The sequence below is a fragment of the Crinia signifera genome, chromosome 8 (genome assembly GCF_055691185.1).
Source record: "Crinia signifera chromosome 8, ASM5569118v1, whole genome shotgun sequence".
NCBI classification, from domain to species: domain Eukaryota; kingdom Metazoa; phylum Chordata; class Amphibia; order Anura; family Myobatrachidae; genus Crinia; species Crinia signifera.
This window is the reverse complement of record NC_139224.1, coordinates 157,567,803-157,592,649: the sequence shown is the minus strand read 5'-3', so window position 1 is coordinate 157,592,649 and position 24,847 is coordinate 157,567,803. Positions and strand designations below refer to the sequence as shown.

Below are 24,847 nucleotides of genomic sequence, written 5' to 3'. Positions count from 1 at the left end.
CATGCAAATCTCCCTTCTTAATTTTTCATGATGACAGGGCTGTTCTGAGAACAGTGCCTCAATTTTTACCGAAGGTAGTCTCTGCCTTCCATTTAAATCAGGAGATAGTTCTACCTGTGTTTCAGCCCCCAGAGGGTTCTAAGAAAAGGGACAAGTTAAAAACTTTGGATGTTGTGCGTGCCTTACGCATATATGTGGACAGAGTGAAGAGTGTCAGGAAGACTGACACTTTATTGGTACTGTATGACGTACACAAAATTGGTTGGCCTGCATCTAAGCAGACTATTGCTAGGTGGTTGCGATCTGTGATAGCCTTTGCATACACCAAAGTGGGTAGGCCTGTACCGGCCAGAATTAATGCGCATACCACCAGGTCAGTTGCCACCTCTTGGGCCGTCCGACATGGGGCCACAGCTGAGCAGGTTTGCAGAGCTGCCACTTGGTCATCTGTTCACACATTTGCCAAATTCTATAGATTCCATGAGTTCGCGTCGGAGGACGCATCATTCGGGCGAGCAGTGCTGAGAGCTGCAGACCTGAGCGTACCCTCCCAAAGGACCGGCTCTGGAACGTCCCAGTGTTGAGCTGTGTCACCAGGACCATTGAAAGAGAAAAAGGGATTTTTGTAAGAACTTAACGTTCGAATCCCTTTCTCTGATATGGTCCTGGTGACACAGCGATCCCTCCCTTACGCTCAGTAAGTATGCCAGAAGTTTCATGATGTTCATGTTAAAATGGTTAAAAGTTAACAGTTTCTGTTATAAAATGTGCATATAATATGTGCAGGCGTTTGTACTGAGTTAATGTATTCCAGTGGCTTTGAATGATTGAACTGAAGAGTCCAGGGATGCAGTAGGGGAGGAGCCTACCCTCTAAAGCTTTAGGATAGGTGCCTGGCTCCTTCGGACCCTCCTACATCCCAGTGTTGAGCTGTGTCACCAGGACCATATCAGAGAAAGGGATTCGAACGGTAAGTTCTTACAAAAATCCCTTTATCTCAGTCAGCCTGACCACAAGCCTATCGGCCGAGGATGTAATAGCCTGCAAAATACAGTGCAGGGAAGCTTCCATCTTAAGCCACTGGGTAACTGCAAGTGTATATGCAAGTGTATATAGAGACGGCTAGCACGCCTCAATGTTGCATCCATAAAAGCAGTAGCAAGATGTCTCACACTCCCACCTTCAACAGTAGCTTGATCGGAGAGCACTTTCTGGATATAGGTCTGGAGAGCGCTGATAAGGGGCCAGTGTAGCAGTAGGGAGTTACTGCCCAGGTCTGTCCTCCACTTATGTAAGGGAGATCGTATTTAGCTGTGGTCACCAGGTTTCCGCAGCACTCACCCGCCAAGAGGTCACTGAGTGCTCGGGGTTAAGCCCGGAGAGGCAGCTTCAGCTGGGTGCAGGAGAACTGTGCCGCAAATGCCACAACCCCGGAGTCGCGCGGGCAAGATGGCGCCGGCACTCCCTGCGCGGCCCGCAGCAGCACTACCCTGACGGGAGCGCTTCCCACTCTCTCCGCTCAGTGAACAGAGAGTGGCCGGCACCCGTCTCTCCCACCCGCCGCGACTCCAGAGGGGCAGCGGCAGCGTCGCAGCAATACCTCAGGGGCGCAGGGGATCAGCAGCAGTGCCCGGAGCTCGGCATGGATGTAGGCCGCGGTCTCTCCAACCTCCAATCCCACAGACACACAGCCCTGGAGAGCAAGCAGCGTTGGTGCAGAACGGTGAGCGGGGTATCACACACACATAGCAGGTGTCAGGATCCTTGATGGCAGGCAATACAGGATATTTTGCAGGATTTTTTGAGGGAGCACAAAGGATCTGCTGCCTACTCCATCAGCGTCCAGGCCACGCCCCCAAATCTATTTACTATTTTACATGTTTTACCTATGAAAGGCCTAAAAAACCTGTTTCTGTCCTAGGCCTAAATTATAAATAAAAATATTTTGTTTGCACAATAAAGTGTACGGTGTATATTTCATCCTTACCTTGCAATACTGGTACTGCAGCACCTTCACAATGGCTTTGCAGGTCTCCGGGATGATGAGGCCCAAAGCTTGCGGGGAGATGAGGGATCCAAACTTTAGGTCAGCAAGAGACCGTCCTGTCGCCAGAAACCTCAGGGTCACCACCAGCCGTTCCTCAGCAGGGATAGCCATGCGATACTTGGTATCCTGCTTCTCGATGTGGGGAGTCACCAGACGCAGCAATTCCTGGAATGTGGCATCATCCATCCTCAAGAAGTTACGAAAATCGTCTGGGTTATTTTCCCTGATGTCCCTGAGCAGTGGCATGTGCGAACGAGTCTGACGCTGAAGTAGCCACTGCTTTGTCCAGCATGATCTTTCTCTCCTGCGCTGGGCTCTCTGACGCCTGAGCTTAAGCACTGCATAATAGAGCAGGTACTGTTGCTGGTGACTACCCATCACTGCATTCTCCATAGTGCAGGGTTAAAAGACACTTTGTAATGGCAGGCAAAACAAAGTAATGTGTAAATAGCTATGTCCAGCGTTCAGCAGGTATAAACCAAGCCTCACTAGTAACAAAGCAGAAATACACTGGTTTAAAATGGCTGCTGCTATTCCTATCCCCCTCTGCTAGTCCTATCCCCCTCTGCTAGTCCAGCCCCTTCACTCAAATTTTAAAGGCCAATCTGACGACGGTCGCATGTGTTCTTGCAAAAACACAAAAACCACCGATCCGACCGTCTTAACGACCATCGTGGGCGCATCGGGATCGGATCTAGATCGTTCCGCAAAAAAAACACAATTTTTGCTAATCGTTTGCTGGGGACTGCCTGGGAGCTCCCGGGAAGTCCAAGGGAAATCGTTCCATGGTCGTCTATCGGTCGTGGACGACGGTGGTCGTCCTGGTGTGTACCCTACATAAGTCAGAGAGAACCTGAGAAATATGACTGGGAAATGCAATTAACAGGTCAGATGTGGACTGCTGCTTTGAAGTTGGATATCTCCAGTTCCCCAGGGCCGATTTTCAAAATTCTGGTATCCCTGGAAAAAGGGGATCCTCACTTATCAGCATAGGGCCCGTATACACCTGGGGCCCCTGGGCAAGTGCCCATTAAGCCCATACACAAAGACGGCCCTGCATTACCATCTTTACTTGTACTGCTCATCCTACATTTGCGAATGGTGCAGAAATGGTGGAAGGAGACAAAAAAAGGCTTCTCTATGAGTAGAGTGTGAGAAATGTCAGACTCACATGTAGCTAATGTGTACAACACCATACTCTCTACAGGGATTAAGCAGCAACACGGCATCAGAGTTAAGTCTGTAATAAGGAGTAGAGTGCTTCCAAAACCACTACATCAGCCCAGCGCCTATGGTCCTGGGCTGCTGGGGACAGCACTGGACTCCAGCCTTGGACAGGGGATCCACCATTAATGGGGGGGGGGGCTTCTGAATCCCCCACAGATCCCGTCCAGAGCCATGGTGCTCATAGTACGGCCAGGGGACCTTGTATAAACAATGTCCCCCGGCTGTGGCATGACAACGCTGGCTGTTGGAGCCCGGTGCTGGGTCCAAAATATGGGGGACCCCCAGTTTTTTTGTCCACCAGGACCGGCTCAAGGAGTCTGGGGCTGTTTTGGCTCAAGTGTGGGGACCCCACAGCGTTTTTTTTTAAATTATGACCAAAAACCGCACATTGTGTAAAAATCGCACATTTCCATTACCAGAATTTGCACGTTTCCATGACCAAAAATCGGCAGAAATCGCATAAGGGGAGTCTGGTGAATGCAACAAAAGTTATTTGTGAATCCACTGGCGAGTTTGCACACAAGATAAATGTAAAACCACTTACACAATGGTAAGTACACTCTATAATGGAGTTTCGTTAGATCTAAAAGAAAACTCAAACAAGAAAAAAGACCATTGTGCAGCAATATTTAAATGTGAGAGAATGGTGCTGTTTTTATTCAGGTCACTCACATTCCATAGGAGTAAATGCGCATATCAATGGGTCTTTATCTCTTTGTCAATCCAACATGGTCCTTCAAATATGCTTTCCCTAAGGACTCGATAAAAGGCATATAGTGCAACACCGTTTTTTTTTAAGATAAAAATAACATTTATTGGTTACACTCACATGTGATCGATAAAAGCAGGCAAAATACCCCTTAGGGTGACAGGATCCAAACACTGTGCCGTGGAGATCACGCAAAGGCCTCTGAATAGCCGTCCAGCGGTCCTCAGTGGGGATGCAGCTCCTTCCAATCAGACACTTCTGATGAAGGGCAATTCCTGCCCAAAAGCGCGCTTAAGCTGAATGAACACCACCGAACGGACCCTATCCTGAGGCCATTGGAAGGAGCTGCATCCCCGCTGAGGACCGCTGGACGGCTATTCAGAGGGCTTTGCGTGATCTCCACGGCACAGTGTTTGGACCCTTCCGAGTCTGGTGAATGGTCAGGGTAGGTTGGGAAACAGTGGACCAGAAATGTGACTTTGCTGTGTGATTAATCTGTGCTGGGCAGTATAGGGAGGAGTAGAAATCATGTGATACAGCTGAAATTGTCTTCCCCGAATTTGCAATAGAGCCGTCAATAGCATTTAACAAGGTAATGATGGTAGGGGGGTGGGGGGCGTTGGCCTTGCAATAAGTTAGACAACAATTCATGCAGAGAGAGTTAGGTTTGGGTGAGTCATTTTGTTTCTGTGCAGGGTAAATACTGGCTGCTTTATTTTTACACTGCAATATAGATCTCACTTTGAAGTAAAACCCCACCCAAATATAATTCTCTCTGCACAAGTAACATCTGCCCCACCTGCAGAGCACATGGTTTTGTCCATGAGAAGGAAGTTGCCTCTGTGAGTGAACCAGAATAAGGGCCCATGAACGGATCTTCCAAAAACGCTGTTATAAAATACTTTGTTACAAAATGAAAAACTTTATTGGATAGAAAAATAAGTAACAAACATCTCATTTCAAAATGTAGTCATGGCTGTAGGCCGGCCTTAGTGGCTGAATACATAGTGGCTTACATAAAGATCAGAAGTGCATAATTCAGTTATCTCCCACATACAATAAAACATCTTCCATCCCTAAACCCCATATGTATGTGTACACATAACTGTCATTTATAATCCTTACTAATACTATTCTGTTACAAAGCTCTAACTTTCTTGCGATTAGTTCTATAAAATGTAGGGGCCGGTGTTAGGACCACTGCAGAGTTATAGGCTTTAGGTCACGGCTCTGTATCTTCCGCCGAGTAATAATCTGCGCGCAGGTTATTAATCGGTCGCTGTGCTCGCAATGCGTCAGGCACGGTGCCTCGCTGCACATGGCACACTATTTTATTCTCCCACCACACCCTAGTGGATGGTAGGGCATCAAATACCGCCTGTCGGCACATTTCGGCTCAAAAAACTGTGAAAAACCCCATGTTCACCTTTTGACTGTCGACCTAGACACTGTCTAACTAATGACCCGTCAAACGAATTAACGACCTATCGAACTAACGACCTGTCAACCTAGACCCATGTTGACCTAATGGTGTCGACCTAATGACTGTCGACCATCATGCTGTAGACCAAATGACTGCATCCCGACCTCAGTGCTGTGAGGTACTGGGGTAATCAGTAGGGTCAAAATCCACTGGGTACCGGGGTGCATATGAGGATAACTCACGATGAGCATCTGTACTCGAGATTCACCCCAGCCTTCAAAATAATATAGTTGACGGCATAAACACCATCAAATAATGTTAAAAGGAAAGTGGTAATAAACTGCAGGCATATCTGAGCATTAGGTAATGCTAGCAACGACAGAATTAAAGTATGGAATTAAAGCAATATGGAGCAATAATTACATGCAAAGTCAATACATGAACACAATATGAAACATGTGAGAGAACAGCGTACGAATAAAACAAATATACTGTATATAGACTCAGTCAACATCCTGGTGCATAACAGGCATCCCTGGGGATACCAGGTATAGGTGACGTATAATAATCCGTGACCGAATCTAAAGCTTCGCTAAGGTGTAAAACGGAACATGGCAGTCATCTGAAGCAGTGGGGAAATACATAACACATAAGGTTGGATTATTTATAAGGCAGCGCCGGGGTCAGCCAGGACAAAAGAGGACCGGGCATCCTCCAGGAGGTACGTGTCAGCGGCAGCAACTGTGCTGAAATCTTTGGAAGAGGTTCCTGAGAATATACATCTATGGCATATATTCAATGCCGTGGGCGAGCGGTGACAGGACTTTTTGCTCGCAGTCACCTCTCACCCTGTCAGTATTCAACTGACCCCCCCTCATACGCAAATTCCCCCTCGCTCCGTTTTTTGAGCGAGGGAGAATTGGCTTATGTGCCTCCAAAAGCTGCGAGTTTGCTGCACTAGCCGCGGCTCTCGCAGTTTAGGGGAATCCTCACCGTTCTGTGACGGCGAGGATTCCCCTGGAACGTTGCATAGTGCGAGCGGCCGGCGCGGGGGTTAAACTGCGAGAATCACTGGTTTTCTGTGATCCTCGCAGTTTAACCCCCTCGCCGGCCGCTCGCACCGGCATTGAATACCTGCCACAGACGGGCTGGGAAAAGGAGAGCAAACTTCTTGTTGGCCTTCACTAAGCAAGTGCAGAGGGGGGAGAAGTCATTTCGGCCCTTGCATCCTCAGCCAAAGAGTCTTGGAAGATCAACAGCTTAGTGCCATTCCAGAGCAGATTTAAATTTTTTTTTTCTATAGGTGGACCAAATCAGCTCTTTGTGCAAAAAGTATAAACATTTAAATATGAGTCTGCCCACGGTCTGCCATCCGATTTGTCATGTGGCGGGCCTGATCTGTGAGCAGAAATCCTGGACATTTAGCAGTTTGGCAACATATTTTTTAGAGGTACGCCGCCGAACCACAACATACCCCCTTACTTGCACCACTGGCCATCACTGGCCACTTTATCACTTTAGCAGGCTAAATAAATTAGTCCCTCAGTTCATGAACCTGTACTGGGACAGAATGTACTGTCCATAAAATAAGTTTTATTTTAAAGTTCTTTTTGAATGCCTTCTTTTCTAAATATGATACATATGTATGTATCTGCATATAAATACTTGCTGTATTAGTAGCTGGTGTGATATGATCCAGGCTTGCCTACCGGCTCCCGATTTTTACAGGAGCCTCCCGCTGCCCCGCAAGACCCCTCCCGGTTTTGGGACCCCTCCGTTAAAAATCCGTGGTGGGCGGGGCTAGCACAGAGAGCTTAGCACATCGCAGCAGGCCACCGCGGGGTTTGGTGGCCGAGCTGCAGTGCAGGAAGTCACTCTGAGCTGAGGCTGTGCATCGGGACTTCCCGGAGGCTAGCCCCGCCCACCACAAACACTGAGCAAGGCAGGAGGCTCAGGTTCAGGTTCTATCCATCACAGGCCAGTCTTGCGCTTCGTCCATCAGGCCAGTCCTGCTCTCCTTCCCTGCTCCTGTGCTGCTGTGAGCTGCTTCCCTCAGATCTTCACCAGGAAGTCCCTGCTCCTCCAAGGAAGGCGCAACACAACACATGTGAGTGTGTACTGGGGACAGGGAGGCTGTGTATAATGCGCATAATGTATCACAGTGTGTGTGTGTGTGTGTGTGTGTGTGTGTGTGGGGTATAATGTATCACAGTGTGTGTGTGTGTGTGTGGGGGGGGGTGTATAATGTATCACTGTGTGTGTGTGTGTGTGTGTGTGTGGGGGGGGGGGGGTGTATAATGTATCACTGTGTGTGTGTGGTGTATAATGTATCACAGTGTGTGTGTGTGTGTGTGTGGGGGGGGGGTGTATAATGTATCACAGTGTGTGTGGAGGGGGAAGGGTGCATAATGTATCACAGTGTGTGTGGGTGGGGGGGGGGTGTATAATGTATCACAGTGTGTGGGGGGAAGGGTGTATAATGTATCACAGTGTGTGTGTGTGTGTGTGTGTGTGTGGGGGGTGTATAATGTATCACAGTGTGTGTGTGGGGGGGTGTATAATGTATCACAGTGTGTGTGGAGGGGGAAGGGTGCATAATGTATCACATCAGTGTGTGTGTGTGTGGGGGGGGGTGTATAATGTATCACAGTGTGTGTGGAGGGGGGTGTATAATGTATCACAGTGTGTGTGGAGGGGGAAGGGTGCATAATGTATCACTGTGTGTGTGTGTGTGTGTGTGTGTGTGTGTGTGTGTGTGTGTGTGGGGGGGGGTATAATGTACCACAGTGTGTGGGGGGAAGGGTGTATAATGTATCACAGTGTGTGTGGGGGGGGTGTATAATGTATCACTGTGTGTGGAGGGGGAAGGGTGCATAATGTATCAGTGTGTGTGGAGGGGGAAGGGTGCATAATGTATCACAGTGTGTGTGTGGGGGGAAGGGTGTATAATGTATCACAGTGTGTGGGTGTGTGTGTAATGTATCACAGTATCTGGGGGGGGGGGGGGGGGGAGGGCCAGGGGCTGATGTGAATAATGTAATATAATGGTATGGTTATGTGGACAGACTGTAATATGGGGGGGGGGGGGCTGGTGTGCATAATGTAATGGCTGTAATATGGGGATGTGTGTAATATAACGGTGCATGTACTGCACGTTTTTAATTTTTTTATGAGGCCTGTGATTGATGCTTATAAGTGAATGAGGTGTATGTATGTTTTTTTAAAGTGACAGGTGTGTGTGTGCAGTAAAAGGTGTATGTGCATGTGTGTTTTTAGTGAAACAGGTATGTGGTATATTTAAGTGAGGGTTTTTAATAGAATGATGTGTGTTAAGTGTGAGGTGTGTGGGTTTGCATGAGTGAAAAATGTGTTTGTGTTGAGTGGCAGAGCCAAATTTAGTGGGATCACCAATGAATGTGCCCCCCTGTCGTTTAGGTGATTTTAGTTTTACGTTTTTTAACAGCCGACCCACAAGCCACCTCTCACAGGAGCCCGACGACCTGCAAGCCACCTCTCACAGTAGCCAGACGACCCGCAAGCCACCTCTCACAGTAGCCAGACGACCCACAAGCCACCCCTTGAGGGGACCAGGACACACATCAGGAGCTGTGACACATCTGTGGGACAGAGGTGTGTGTTTGTATTGAGTGACAGAGGTGTCTATGTGTGTATATAGATACTGTGTATATATTGGTGAGGGGACTGGGGTAGACCAACATTTATCTTGCTTCCGTCAAGGACCTTACGCTACTGGTGCATGCAAATGGTCGCCCTTTCTCCCTGTCTGTCTCTCTCACAAACTCTTTTAATTCCTCACACTCTCCCTCTCACACACATTCCCACTCTCTCTCCCACCTCTGTCTCACACACTCTGCCCCTCTGTCGCTTACACATGCATTCTCTCTCTCTTTTCTTCTCTCTGTGTCTCAGGATAGGCAGCAAGAGAGGCAGAAATATTTTCTTTAAAACATATAATGCAGCATCCACATCTGAATCAGGCCCAGAGCGTTCCAGAGTTTTCTTCTGCTACTGTAGGGCACACCCCCTAGTGGCAATAGGTACGTCTTTAGACACACCCCCTGGGCGGAGCATGACACACCCTCTCAGTGGCGTGGAGCATTCAAGTTTTCAAAAGTAGGCAAGTATGGTGATATCACCTATGAGTGAGCAGGTCCCATTAGACACTTAAACAGGGCGACATTTAGGCATTTTCTGAGCTATTTTAGTAAATCTCTCAGAAAATGCATGTAACTCTGTGTGTGTGTGTGTGTGTGTGTGTGGTCCGGTCAGATAATTAAGAGCAGTAGCTCAGAGGCTCCTGCTCATCTTCTGCATGTGTGGCGTGTGCAGGGTCTTCTGAGTAGGCGATGCAGCACTTTCGACCCCTCCACCCCCACCCGCGGCACTTACACCCCCTCCCCAAACCGCGGCACACCCAACGCCCCTCCCCCACCCGTGGACCCCGCATCCCATACCCCACCTGCGGCACCTCCCAAGAGGTGGCTGTGGTGGTCTGGGTCCCCCTCATACATCAGTGGAGTAAAAAAAAAGTTAGGGTGGGTAATGCTTTGGCCACGGAACCCCGTCAAGCATGTCCCCTGGCTATGGCATTACACCCCCTGCTAGTGGATCCTGATGCTGGTCCCTAAAATACGGGGGACCCCTACTCATTATAAATTTAAACCCATTATTTAAATTTGAAGACATTTTTTTTTTTTTTTATTCCAAACACTTTCTGTGAGATTTGAAATCTCTCATGCTGAATCTCTTCATTATAAATCTCTGGCACAAATCTCTCTGTGTGTGGGCCCATCATCTGAGCCATTCACTTTAAGGGAAACCTCTCATGCTGAATCTCTGGCACAAATCTCTCCATGTGTAGGGCCCTTAACCAAAAGTATTTGTTTTGTGTATAGGAACACTAGACTGTTGAGTGGAGTTGGATGACCATCGTTGCCATTGCCATCGATGGCAATTCTGCAACGGACCATGGACAGTGCTTAACTATGCACTGGATGACCATCGATATTTTTACATATTGAAGGACATCCATTGTATTTAATTGATTGACCTGTGGGCCAATCAAAACACAGGGGGTGGGGCTTCACGTGTGTCAGGGGCGGAACTATGTTCAGTGCCCCGCCGCTTTAAAAAAACAACAACATTGTTTTGCTATTCCATCAATGGAGGGAAACCATCTGGTTCTCCCCCATCGATGGCAAAAGTATTTGACATCGGCCATGAACCATCAATGATTTCGAAACATTCCATCAATGGAGGGAAACCATCTGGTTCTCCCCCATCGATGGCTAAAGTATTTGACATCGGCCATGAACCATCAATGATTTCGAAACATTCCATCAATGGAGGGAAACCATCTGGTTCTCCCCCATCGATGGCAAAAGTATTTGACATCGGCCATGAACCATCAATGATTTTGAAACATTGATTGTTGATGGCCATCCCTAGAGTGGAGGAATGTTAAGTTGCTTGCAGCTATTTGGTATTGCTTTTATGTATACAGGTTGTTTTGGATATTGTATCAGTGCTGTACGCAGTATTGCTATCCAGCTTGACTGGTTTCCATGGTATTTAGGCAATGACTGATGACTCATCAGCTGATGATGTCATCCAACTAGCGCAAACCAGCCAGGTGTTCTGTCCTGTTCGTGGAAGCGGCACCCAACTGAGAAGTGGGAGGAGTTATCTAAGCTCTGTATTGATAATATATACTACTAGTTGGCTGGTTGGAAAGATATTGTTCTGGTGACTGAACAGCTTGAGACTTTCAAAAAAGGTAGCTACACATTTACCCTCATGTATTCTACCAGTGTACAGTACTGTATGTGTATTAGTTGCTTAGGTTTGTGAATAGTTTGTGTTTGTTATATAAGTAGATACGGGTATGTAAATAATTAGAAGACTTATGAATGGGTGTTCTTATCCTGTATTTTGTATTACCTTGAACACTGTTTCTCAAAGTTGGTCCTCAGGACCCCACACAGTGCATGTTTTCCAGGTCTCCTCACAGAATCACAAGTGAAATAATTAGCTCCACCTGTGGATATTTTAAAATATGTCAATGAGTAATGAATGCACCTGTGCTCCTGCTGGGTAACCTGGAAAACGTGAACTGTGTGGTGTCCTGAGGACCGAGTTTGAAAACCCTTGACTTGAATATATGTATTTTGGAAATACAGCTGACTGTTTGTGTTTTTTACCCCTTTCACAATGAACATCAATTTACCTACCCTACTGGGTGAAGCAGTTCTACCCAGTAATTTCTTCAGTGTGAAAGGGCCAACCCGGGTCTTAAATCCCTGGTCTTTACCAGGGTCGGTGACCCGGGTTGACCCTTTTACACTCAAGAAATACCTATGCAATTCAGCAAATTACCGGGTTGACATTTTTAACCCTGTAATTTGCTGCTCAGTGTGAAGGGGGCTCAGACTTATTATGTTGGCTGTACATCTTAAGCAGCAAGTTGTGATTGACAGCTAACTGGGCTTGCTGGTACTTGTGGTTCCACAATAGTTGAAAAATAAAAGGTGCCTTGCCTGCGTACCCACAGTCCCACCAGAAATAATAGCACTTCCCTAAGTTACACAAGGTTACCAGCAGCAGCAGTGATGACTCTGTCGGGAAGTTCCAACCAGCACAGGGGGAGGGGTCAGGGGGCATGAAGCCTGAGTTACCAGCTAGAATATACCATAAACGTGTGAGTTATAGTACCATAGAAAAATATATAACATAATGTTTCTAGTACATTCATTCTGTACGACCCATATCTCACAGCTGGATTCCCTGAAAGATATGGCTGACACCCCTCCCTGTCAGTGCAATGGTAGCTCCCACCTCAAGGCAGTACTGGGAGTTCCAGTGTAACATTGAGAGAATGAATGACGTTTCTGCATGTGATTAGCAAGGTGAGGGGATATCACATACATAGACAGATTGTATATATTATCCATCTGTGCCATTATATAGAATACACAAGGCAGGAGGAGGGTTTTATATAACATTCTTTGGGAATAGATGGAGAGCCAGGCTCTGTGCCAATAACTCAGAGCGGGACATATGTAATAAAAACATACAGCCAAAAATCACATTACATTGGCTCCTACCTAAAGTGCGACCCATTGCGACCTACTCTCTCTCAGTGATTATATACTGTCAGGGTCACTGTGAACCCATGTGAAGGAGACATAAGATAGAGTCTATTGTGAAGAATAATACTGGTCATTTCTATAAGCCACCCGAGAGGTGATAATAAGCTGGGCTCTGTATTAAGAACAGAGCAGTGATATATGATATAGGCAATAAAAGCCAAAAAAGGACAAATATACCAGCACTTATCCCAGACGGTGAAAGCCACTAAATAACTATATTAACAACCACAGCTCAGTACCTACTTTTTAAAAAAATTCTATTTCTTTCACTCTTAAATTTCTTTGTCTCACTATATGGTTATGTTGTTAAGTGTATGTCATTTTTAACCTCTATAATTTCACAGTGTCTAAGAGTCCGCATGTCCTCTAGTTTCACACAATAAAAGAAAAACCAGAAGGACATTTTTAAAAAAGAAAATATTCCCTAAAATATCAAAATTTTTTGGAAAAAAAGGTGTGCGTCTTAACATACAACTCTTTTTTTCTTCTCGTGTACCCCATTATATAGAATATAAAGATCTATACACACACTATATAATACACATATAAATCCCATATACACACACATATATATATAGATATATACATAATTATCCACACACACACACAAACATACATAAATATCACATGAACTGGCGCAGGGATGGCCAAATCAGTCCTTGAGAACCACCACCAGTTTATATTTTCAAGGCCACCTGTACAGTAGGATGTGTCAGTTACGTATGAATGCATCACATGTTTGAAAATGTGACAGTTAGTAATGACTTTGCCTGTGCACCAGCTAGGTGGTCTGGGAGATGTGACAAAAAGTAATGACTGCACCTGTGCACCAGCTAGGTGCTTTGGGAGATGTGACAGTAATGACTGCACCTGTGCACCAGCTGGGTGGTCTGGGAGATGTGACAGGCTGGGAGATGTGTAATGGCTGCACCTGTGCACTAGCTAGGTGGTCTAATCCTGGACTTCCCATGCAGTCACCTGTGTTAAACTAAGGGGCCCAAAAACCAACAGACCAAGCTGCGATCCACCAACCGGTTTTGCTGATTCGTGGCCATCGATGATCTGATGGCGGGTTATGGAAATTAAGCATGTAGAAATGTTTTACACATTTAATATCCCTGGTCCCCCTGACATGACCTTAAAGGATCGGGGGGTTGCACCAGTACACCTCACCACCCATAAAGATGAATCTGTCTGGTGGGAACAAAAATCTGGTAATGTATAAGAGCAAAGGACAATCACTTCTTGGCCATTTGGCTAAGATCAAGTGTAGTATCTGGAGCATCTGACTGTCTGGCTGCCTGGAGTCCGAGGCTGCACTGTTCCTCTGGGTAAACCCGGGTGGTGCCTGAACCTGCACTGGTGATCCCCATATCACTATGCAAAAGTATGGCACTTGCACTGCACACTTTCCCTCTAGGATAGCGCTTCATGTCCTCACCCTGGGCCTTTTGGCTGGGGTAGGACAATTTTTCACACCCCCACCCCGGCCTTTTCACGTTTTCTGTTTTTTTGTTGTTTTGTCACGTTTTTTTGGGCTGTGTGTATGATCCTTATGGGCAAGACCCGCAGTAGGCTTCCAAGGCAGAGGGAAGCCTACTGCGGGTCTCTCCAAACCTTCGGGTGCGGAGGATCCACCGTCCTAACCCTTCCGGGGGTTGAGGAAAGAGGGTCTCTCTGAGCTTCGGCGAAGAGGACCCACCGATTCCTTTTTCCCCCTCTTCGGCCTTATGGCTGAGAGGGGTTAGGGGAGTAACGGGGCCCTTCTCCTTTGGGAGAGGGTCCATAAGTATGTATGTAGGTCACTGCACTGGGTGTTGGGAGCACACCACGGGCTCCCTGAGTTTCTTCAAACTCATGGGAGCAAAGTACAATCACCCATTGGCTTCCAAATGCTGGAAAACAGATGAAGACAATTGGATAAAAAAAAACGGTACTTGTGTATTTTGGCGGCGCCCCCGATCTCCATCGCGCGATGTGTACATCGCATCACATGCCATGCACCCGATGGCATGCGATGCGATGCGATTTTTGCCCCCTATGCGATAAAAGATTGTATAAGCACCCTAAAGGGTGCTTCTAAGCTCCCTAATGGGTGCTTACAATGTTAAATGCACCCCCACGCCACCTCCCCACTATAAACGTGAACCCAAAGCGTGGCGAGCGCAGCGAGCCCGCGAGGGGTGGCGGTACGCGTCCTCCAACCTTTTCATACCCCCACTATCCACGTCGACGTGGAGTTGAGAATAGAAAGTTTAGCGAGCGCAGCGAGCCACCGAGCCCGAAGCGTGGCGAGCGGACGCGGATACCTTCACAGGTATACGCGTCCCCTCGCGGGCTTCACAGGTGTCCGCGTCCGCTCGCTGCGCTCGCCACACTTTATATTCTCAACTCCACGCCGACGTGGATAGTGGGGGTATGGAAAGGTCGGAGGACGCGTACCGCCGCCCGTCGCCACGCTTCGGGTTCACGTTTATAGTGTGGGGGGGGGGGGGTGTGTGTGTGTGGCGTGGGGGTGCATTTAACATTGTAAGCAATGCGATGGGCGCCGCCAAAATACACAAGTACCAAAAAAACATTTGAACCAATTTGTATGAATGACCACTGTCTGCTTTTCAGCATTCGTGAGCAAATGGGTGATTGTCCTTTGCTCCACACATTACCAGATGAATCTTTAGGTGCATGGCCAGCTTTATGGTATGTACACATGGTGCGATAAAACGAGCAATAATGCTCATGTTATCCCTTCTAAATGACATCGCTCATTGTATTGCACGGCGTGTATGCTGCACCCGATAGCCGACGCACGCTCCTGCGGGTCATATACAACCTCCTCCGTAGTCTGCATGCACAGACAATGTAGCAGACTGTTAACGAGGGCCATGCAGAATGTAGCACGAGGTGCCTGTAGAAGAGGTTCTGTTGGAGCGCGTGTATTACCTATCATATATATTTGTCTAGCACTCAGGGCTGACACCTAGAAAACCCCACCGACAGAACAAATGTTTTGTTGTTGAGACAAAGAAAACTTTGTCCATATCTCTAATCTGCCACAACGGAAGCCTGATTTAGATGTGGGGGCCCATTCTGTTCCCCTCAGAAGGAGACACCCAGGGGCTTCCTGCATCCCCCACTTGTGATGTCACTGCCTGCAATATTCGGTACTGTTAGTCACAATTTTCTTGTTTTGATCATGCTGTCTTTGTGCACGTCCTCTGTAAGGCGCTGCTGGCCCCCGTGGCCCCATATAAAGGATGATAATAATATACCTATTTAGGAGTAAAGGGATATCAATTATGAAACTAATTTGTTTTAAGTCTCATTATACCGATCCATAAACACAATTTGTTCTCTCGTATCTACAGACCTGAATAATGGCTTCTCCGCTCATCCGGCTGAGTCACATTTCCCTGCAGGTTTCCAATGCTGAGAAGGTAATCGCAGACCTGGTGACAAAGTACCGATTCAGGCCCCTCGCTGCCCGCGGCTTAGATGGCAGAGCCCCCCAGCAGATGGCATTAGGAAACGGAAGAGTTGTGTTCATTGTCAATGAAAACAGACCGGGAGTCCCTAAGAACTGCCCCCTGCTCTATGATTCTCCGGTTCCGTCACCCTCTCCAGACACAGCCTGCAATATCAGCTACGAGGTGGAAGACGTGCCAGGCATATGCCGTTTTCTGACCAAGGAGGGCTGCCACATGCTAGTGCCACCAACCGAGCTCCACGATGATGCTGGCTCTGTCTCGTACTGTGTGGTAAAGTCTATACTTGGGAACGTGAGCCACACTCTAATTGACCGCACCCGTCGCGCAGCCCCTTTTCTACCAGGCTTCACGCTTCTAGAAAAGGATCCGGTGGCTACAGGTGACTTAACGTGTGTGGACCACGTCACTTACTGCTGTCCACGGGGATCCTCGCCAAGTGTTCTTGAGTGGTACAGACGTTGTTTTGGGTTCCAACACTTCCCTCTCAGTAGAGAAGAAGACCCTAAGCATGGGTTAGAAATCAGCGGCTCTCAGATAGGTCTTCGCTTACTCTCTATGGAGTGCCCAGGGCAGGCTGACGTGGGCAAGATTGTGATGGCAGAATCTTTGCCACAGCAGGGAATAAATCAGTTAGACCAATTTCTGCAGCATCACCCGGCTGGAGGGATCCAGCACATCGGTCTCTCTACAAGCGATATCTTCAAAGCCGTCAGGTCATGGACAGAGCAAGGGGTTGTCTTTGCGGCACAGCCGCCATCGTACTATACAGACTCCCAGAAGCAGGCGGAGATCATCCACGCTGGGTTAGTACCCCAGCAACTCTCTCCATTCGGGATCTTGCTGGACTCTTCCACTGCAAAAAATAAAAAAGTCCTTCTACAAGTTTTTACTGAACCCCTGTTCTCCAAGGACTCGGTCTACCTGGAGCTGATTGAGCGCAGGGGGGCGCAGGGATTTGGGGAAGGAAATATCCGTGCTCTCTGGCGCTCCATGCAGGATCTGATGGATGAGTTGAGCCATAAAGAGCAGGCAGAAGCCTTGACCCAGTGACACCGCTTGTACTATTATATATAATATATCTATTGACCGCAAATAAAGTTCAAACTTTTATTCAGATTTATATCTGAATGACTTTACTTCATTTTCTTTGCTGTTAACAAGGTAGACGAGTACATACCGGTCTATGGACCTTATTCAGGTTCGTTCGCATGGCCGATGTTTTTGCTTTACGCATGCGCAGGGTCCGTGTGGCCATGCACGCACCCATCACGAATGGAGGGAACGCCCAGCGTTTCATGGGAGTTCCCATGAGAGCGCTGGGTGTTCTCATGCTAATGGGCCTGTGACGGGGGGGGGGGGGGGGCGAATGGTGGGCTGGCGTACCACCATTTACAAGGCGGGATCTGGTTGACCCGCAAGGATGCGAATTCGCATCCGAGTGAATCAGCTGGAATAACCCCTTTAGGGTTGGTTTCACCATGCATTTTGGGGATAGTGACCCCAAACCCTGCCACTTCAGTTCAGATTTTAACCCTTTCAAGTCCAACGTCTAGTCAGGCTCAACAGCCCTAGCGCTAGTAGCAGATCCAATGGTGAGACACTTTAAAATAAGAACAATAACAATACAATTAATTTAAACCAGACTGTTTGAATCCCCCCCCCCCCCCCCAAAAAATGGATTGCAAAAGGTTAAGGATACCCTTTAGGCACCTACCTGGGTCCGGCACTTTCACATTAAACCCGGGTCACCCATTATATAGAGGGCTACCCTGGTTTAATCCCCCCCCCCCCCCCCCCCAACCACCTCACTTTTGGAGGCAGGGAAAGGAAAGCAGAGTGCAGTATATTAGGGTGGGAGGTGAGTCATACATAGCTGGGTATGATGAAGGGGGGGCAAGTAAAGCAGAGTGCAGTATATTAGGGTGGGAGGTAAGTCATACATAGCTGGGTATTATGGAGGGGGGGGGATGCAGAGTGCATTATATTAGGGTGGGAGGTAAGTCATACATAGCTGGGTATGATGAAGGGGGGGCAAGTAAAGCAGAGTGCAGTATATTAGGGTGGGAGGTAAGTCATACATAGCTGGGTATGATGAAGGGGGCAAGTAAAGCAGAGTGCATTATATTAGGGTGGGAGGTAAGTGATATAAAGCTGGGTATGATGGAGGGGGGAGGTAAGCAGAGTGCAGTATATTAGGGTGGAAGGTAAGTGATACATAGCTGGGTATGATGATTGGGGGTAAGTAAAGCAGAGTGCAGTATATTAGGGTGGGAGGTAAGTCATACATAGCTGGGTATGTTGGAGGTGGGGCGGGGGGGGGGTAAGGAAAGCAGAGTGCAGTCTATTAGGGTGGGAGGTGAGTCATACATAGCTGGGTATTATGGAGGGGGGGGGCAGAGTGCAGTATATTAGGGTGGGAGGTAAGTCATACATAGCTGGGTATGATAAAGGGGGGTAAGTAAAGCAGAGTGCAGTATATTAGGGTGGGAGGTAAGTCATACATAGCTGGGTATGATGGAGGTGGGGGGGGAAGGAAAGCAGAGTGCAGTATATTAGGGTGGGAGGTGAGTCATACATAGCTGGGTATGATGGAGGTGGGGGGGGAAGGAAAGCAGAGTGCAGTATATTAGGGTGGGAGGTAAGTGATACATAGCTGGGTATGTTGGAGGTGGGGCGGGGGGGTAAGGAAAGCAGAGTGCAGTCTATTAGGGTGGGAGGTGAGTCATACATAGCTGGGTATTATGGAGGGGGGGGGGGGCAGAGTGCAGTATATTAGGGTGGGAGGTAAGTCATACATAGCTGGGTGTGATGGAGGGGGGGAGGTAAGCAGAGTGCAGTATTTTAGGGTGGGAGGTAAGTCATACATAGCTGGGTATGTTGGAGGTGGGGCAGGGGGGTAAGGAAAGCAGAGTGCAGTCCATTAGGGTGGGAGGTGAGTCATACATAGCTGGGTATTATGGAGGGGGGGGGGGCAGAGTGCAGTATATTAGGGTGGGAGGTAAGTCATACATAGCTGGGTATGATGAAGGGGGGTAAGTAAAGCAGAGTGCAGTATATTAGGGTGGGAGGTAAGTCATACATAGCTGGGTATGATGGGGGTGGGGGGGGAAGGAAAGCAGAGTGCAGTATATTAGGGTGGGAGGTGAGTCATACATAGCTGGGTATTATGGAGGGGGGGTAAGGAAAGCAGAGTGCAGTATATTAGGGTGGGAGGTAAGTGATACATAGCTGGGTATGATGAAGGGGGGTAAGTAAAGCAGAGTGCAGTCTATTATGGTGGGAGGTGAGTCATACATAGCTGGGTATGATGGAGGGGGGGAGGTAAGCAGAGGGCAGTATATTAGGGTGGGAGGTAAGTCATACATAGCTGGGTATGTTGGAGGTGGGGCAGGGGGGTAAGGAAAGCAGAGTGCAGTCTATTAGGGTGGGAGGTGAGTCATACATAGCTGGGTATTATGGAGGGGGGGAGGTAAGCAGAGTGCAGTATATTAGGGTGGGAGGTAAGTGATGCATAGCTGGGTATGATGGAGGGGGGAGGTAAGCAGAGTGCAGTATATTAGGGTGGGAGGCAAGTCATACATAGCTGGGTATGATGGAGGGGGGGAGGTAAGCAGAGTGCAGTATATTAGGGTGGGAGGTAAGTGATGCATAGCTGGGTATGATGGAGGGGGGAGGTAAGCAGAGTGCAGTATATTAGGGTGGGAGGCAAGTCATACATAGCTGGGTATGATGGAGGGGGGAGGTAAGCAGAGTGCAGTATATTAGGGTGGGAGGTAAGTGATGCATAGCTGGGTATGATGGAGGGGGGAGGTAAGCAGAGTGCAGTATATTAGGGTGGGAGGTAAGTCATACATAGCTGGGTATTATGGAGGGGGGGGGGCAGAGTGCAGTATATTAGGGTGGGAGGTAAGTCATACATAGCTGGGTATGATGGAGGTGGGGCGGGGGGGGTAAGGAAAGCAGAGTGCAGTCTATTAGGGTGGGAGGTGAGTCATACATAGCTGGGTATTATGGAGGGGGGGGCAGAGTGCAGTATATTAGGGTGGGAGGTAAGTCATACATAGCTGGGTATGATGGAGGTGAGGGGGGGGTAAGGAAAGCAGAGTGCAGTATATTAGGGTGGGAGGTAAGTGATACATAGCTGGGTATGATGAAGGGGGGTAAGTAAAGCAGAGTGCAGTATATTAGGGTGGGAGGTGAGTCATACATAGCTGGGTATTATGGAGGGGGAAGCAGAGTGCAGTATATTAGGGTGGGAGGTAAGTCATACATAGCTGGGTGTGATGGAGGGGGGGAGGTAAGCAGAGTGCAGTATATTAGGGTGGGAGGTAAGTCATACATAGCTGGGTATGATGGAGGGGGGAGGTAAGCAGAGTGCAGTATATTAGGGTGGGAGGTAAGTCATACATAGCTGGGTATGATGGAGGTGGGGAGGTAAGCAGAGTGCAGTATATTAGAGTGGGAGGTAAGTCATACATAGCTGGGTATGATGGAGGTGGGGAGGTAAGCAGAGTGCAGTATATTAGGGTGGGAGGTAAGTCATACATAGCTGGGTATGATGGAGGGGGGGAGGTAAGCAGAGTGCAGTATATTAGGGTGGGAGGTAAGTCATACATAGCTGGGTATGATGGAGGTGGGGGGGGGGGGAAGGAAAGCAGAGTGCAGTATATTAGGGTGGGAGGTAAGTGATACATAGCTGGGTATGATGGAGGGGGGGGGAAGGAAAGCAGAGTGCAGTATATTAGGGTGGGAGGTGAGTCATACATAGCTGGGTATTATGGAGGGGGGGTAAGGAAAGCAGAGTGCAGTATATTAGGGTGGGAGGTAAGTGATACATAGCTGGGTATGATGGAGGGGGGGAGGTAAGCAGAGTGCAGTATATTAGGGTGGGAGGTGAGTCATACATAGCTGGGTATGATGGAGGTGGGGGTAAGGAAAGCAGAGTGCAGTATATTAGGGTGGGAGGTAAGTCACACATAGCTGGGTATGATGGAGGGGGGGAGGTAAGCAGAGTGCAGTATATTAGGGTGGGAGGTGAGTCATACATAGCTGGGTATTATGGAGGGGGGGTAAGGAAAGCAGAGTGCAGTATATTAGGGTGGCAAGTAAGTCATCGCTGGGTAGAAGGAGTTCAGTACAGAGCATTGGATCCCTCCTGGAGAGGGGCATGTTGCGAGGTATGAGAATCCAGTTCCTTTACATCAGGGTTCTCAAAACCCCACACAATTCACATTTTTCCAGGTTACCCGGCAGGTGCATTCATTACTCACTGACACATTTTAAAAGATTCACAGGTGGAGGTAATTATTTCATTTGCGATTCTGTGAGGAGACCGGCAAAACATGCACTGGGTAAGGGTCCTAAGGACCGAGCTTGAGAACCTGTGCTTTATTTGGAAAACAGCGGCAGAAATAAGTCAGTTTTGACTGAAATCTATTACCCAAGCAGTGAGTCCAATGTCATGTCGGCTTGTAGAATCCATACACTATAGACCCAATGTCTCCCCAGGGGCGGATTGGCCCACCGGGAAACCGGGCCGTTTCCCGGTGGGCCGGCACATTTTAAAGTTTTAGCGGCCGCCCACCCTCCCTGGCTGGGCCGCGGCCCGCCGAACCGCCATCTCCGCGGTTACCGGCCGCGGCCGCAGCAAGTACTCTAATCAAAGATGGCCGCGGCCGGCCTCAGCTGTGACCAATTTAAAAATGGCCGCGGGAGGGCTGGTGCGCATGTGCGGCCGCACGCAGCACCTCCCGCGGTGCTTTCAGCCCGATTCACAGAGCTGACAGCTTCGGGCGGCTTCCTCCTCCTAGTGAGTTTTTTTTTACTGCTGTGCTGCTGGCTGACAGCAGGGGGAGCTAGCTGTGGATTCAGCGTGCAGCTCAGCTCCTCTCAGGCTGTACTCCACGAGGCCGGGGGATGCAGGAAGTTTCTTGAACCTGAAGCAAGCAGGGAAGGGGTGAGTGTTAAATGCCTTTGTTATGGGCTTTGTTACTATGCTGGCATTTGCTCTCCTGATATTGAGAGGGCAGTGTGTGTGTCTGTATGCTATATGTGTCAGTGTGTACATTATGTGTGTGTCTGTGTACATGCTGTATATGTGTGCTATGTTATGCTTTGTGTGTGTGTCAGTGTGTATATGCTGTGTCTATGCATGCCATGTGTATATGCTGTATGTATGTATATGATATATGTAAGTAATGTGTGTATATGCTATGTGTGTTGATGATTGTATGTGTGTGTGTGTGTGTGTGTTTGAAGTGTGTATATATGTGCTGTCTGTGTCTGTAGTGTGTAGTATGTGTGATGTTTTTGTAAGTATGCCATGTATGTATGTATGTACAGCATGTATGTGTACAAAAGTGTGTGTGTAATGATGTACAGTACATACAATACATGCACAGAACCCCCCCCCCCCCCCCTTCCCCCACCCAACAAAATTCTGCATTTTCCACAGTTCAGAGGTGGCATTGAATAGACAGGCTCCGGCAGGGGCGGATTGGCCCAATGGAAAACTGGGCCATTTCCCACAACTCATTTGAAGGGGCACTTTGCCCAAATAAAAAATGGCTGCGGGAGGGCTGCTGCGCATGCGCGCGCTGCACCTCCCAGCGCCCGTTCCCCCTCCACCCGGCAGCTGAAGACTCGAGCAACAGCAGGTGAGCCGACTGTCAGCAGCAGCGTTAGAAGCAGGCAGACAGCAGCAGGTCTGAGGGCGGCCAAAGGAGGCAGGTATATGGCAGTGGCACTGCCAGAAATAATAATTTTTGGTCTCAGGGAAGTGTATTTGTGTGTGTATGTGTATACCAGGAACTTTCTTCGAGCACTGATTTACTTATTTTTCTTTGCTCCCCTGTCTACTCAGCGCCGCGGCTCAGTGGAGCTGTCTGTTTCCGCCCATGGGAACTCCGTCGCTCCCGTCATCCCCCTTCCGGCTGACAGATGGGGGGGGGGGGGGGCAGTGTACTGCCGGGCGGACTGGGAGGGAAGTTATTGCGGTAGGAAGAGGCGGTGGGGCTTATTGCAGCACTGCTGCTGCTGGGTTTCCGAAAGACAGCCGAGGTCGGACCTGGATACAGCGGCGGACCCGGAGCTTCCTGACCGTGCCAGGAATCTGCCTCTCGTGCACGCCGTCTCCTGTGGGTGCAGGAGGAAGCACCACTTCCTACATGTGTGCATAGTATGTATGTATTTATGTATGAATGAGGATGACAGTGTGTGTAGGATGTATGAATGAGGGTGGCAGTGTGTAGTATGTATGTATGTATGACGGCATCAGTGTGTGGAGTTTGTATAAATGTCGGCGGCAGTGTGTGTGTGTAGTATGAATGAGGGCGACAGTGTGTGTAGTATGTATGAATGAGGGCAACAGTGTGTGTAGTATGTATGAATGAGGGCGGCAGTGTGTGGAGTATGTATGAATGAGGGCGGCAGTGTGTGGAGTATGTATAAATGATGGCGGCAGTGTGTGTAGTATGTATGAATGAGAGCGTCAGTGTGTGTAGTATGTATGAATGAGGGCGGCAGTGTGTGGAGTATGTATAAATGATGGCGGCAGTGTGTGTAGTATGTATGAATGAGAGCGTCAGTGTGTGTAGTATGTATGAATGAGAGCGGCAGTGTGTGTAGTATTTATGAATGAGAGCAGTAGTGTGTGTAGTATTTATGAATGAGAGCGTCAGTGTGTGTAGTATGTATGAATGAGAGCGTCAGTGTGTGTGTAGTATGTATGAATGAGAGCAGCAGTGTGTGTAGTATTTATGAATGAGAGTGGCAGTCGGTGTAGTATGTATGAATGAGAGCGTCAGTGTGTGTAGTATGTATGAATGAGAGCGGCAGTGGGTGTAGTATTTATGAATGATGGCGGCAGTGGGTGTAGTATGTATGAATGAGGGCAGCAGTGTGTGTAGGATGTATGTATGACGGTGTCAGTGTGTGTAGTTTGTATAAATGATGGCGGCAGTGTGTGTGTGTAGTATGTATGAATGAGGGCGGCAGTATGTAGTATGTATGTATGTATGTATGTATGTATGACGGCATCAGTGTGTGTAGTTTGTATAAATGACGGCGGCAGTGTGTGTGTGTAGTATGTATGAATGAGAGCGGCAGTGTGTGTAGTATGTATGTATGTATGTATGAGGGTGATAGTGTGTGTAGTATGTATAAATGAGAGCGTCAGTGTGTGTAGTATGTATGAATGAGGGAGGCAGGGTGTGTAGTATGTATAAATGAGAGCGTCAGTGTGTGTAGTATGTATGAATGAGAGCGGCAGTGGGTGTAGTATGTATGTATGAATGAGGGCGACAGTGTGTGTAGGATGTATGAATGAGGGTGGCAGTGTGTAGTATGTATGTATGTATGACGGCGTCAGTGTGTGTAGTTTGTATAAATGACGGCGGCAGTGTGTGTGTGTGTAGTATGTATGAATGAGGGTGGCAGTGTGTGGAGTATGTATAAATGATGGTGGCAGTGTGTGTAGAATGTATGTATGATGGCGTCAGTGTGTGTAGTTTGTATAAATGATGGCGGCAGTGTGTGTGTGTAGTATGTATGTATGTATGAATGAGGGTGGCAGTGTGTAGTATGTATGTACAACGGTGTCTTTGTGTGTAGTTTGTATAAATGACGGCGGCAGTGTGTGTGTGTGTGTGTGTAGTATGTATAAATGATGGTGGCAGTGTGTGTAGAATGTATGAATGAGGCCGGCAGTGTGTGTGTGTAGTATGTATGAATGAGGGTGACAGTGTGTGTAGAATGTATGAATGAGGCCGGCAGTGTGTGTAGAATGTA

The 24,847-nt window shown here is 48.2% G+C and overlaps 1 protein-coding gene across 4 annotated transcripts in view; it reads left to right on the top strand.

Annotated features, from left to right (window-relative positions):
- The first annotated feature begins 7,239 nt into the window (after nt 1-7,239).
- Nucleotides 7,240-24,847, top strand: part of HPDL (4-hydroxyphenylpyruvate dioxygenase like) — a 64,201-nt gene continuing 46,593 nt past the window's right edge. The window contains exons 1-3 of one of the 4 annotated variants that reach the window (XM_083158134.1): nt 7,250-7,513; nt 8,870-9,036; nt 15,941-17,144. In XM_083158134.1, coding sequence (XP_083014260.1) covers nt 15,950-17,110 — 1,161 coding nt within the window. In that variant the 5' untranslated portion in view covers nt 7,250-7,513; nt 8,870-9,036; nt 15,941-15,949 and the 3' untranslated portion in view covers nt 17,111-17,144. Of the gene's footprint in view, nt 7,514-8,869; nt 9,037-12,233; nt 12,333-15,940; nt 17,145-24,847 lie in introns of those variants that run through there. The other 3 variants (XR_014454706.1, XM_083158137.1, XM_083158136.1) reach the window with 3 other exon arrangements.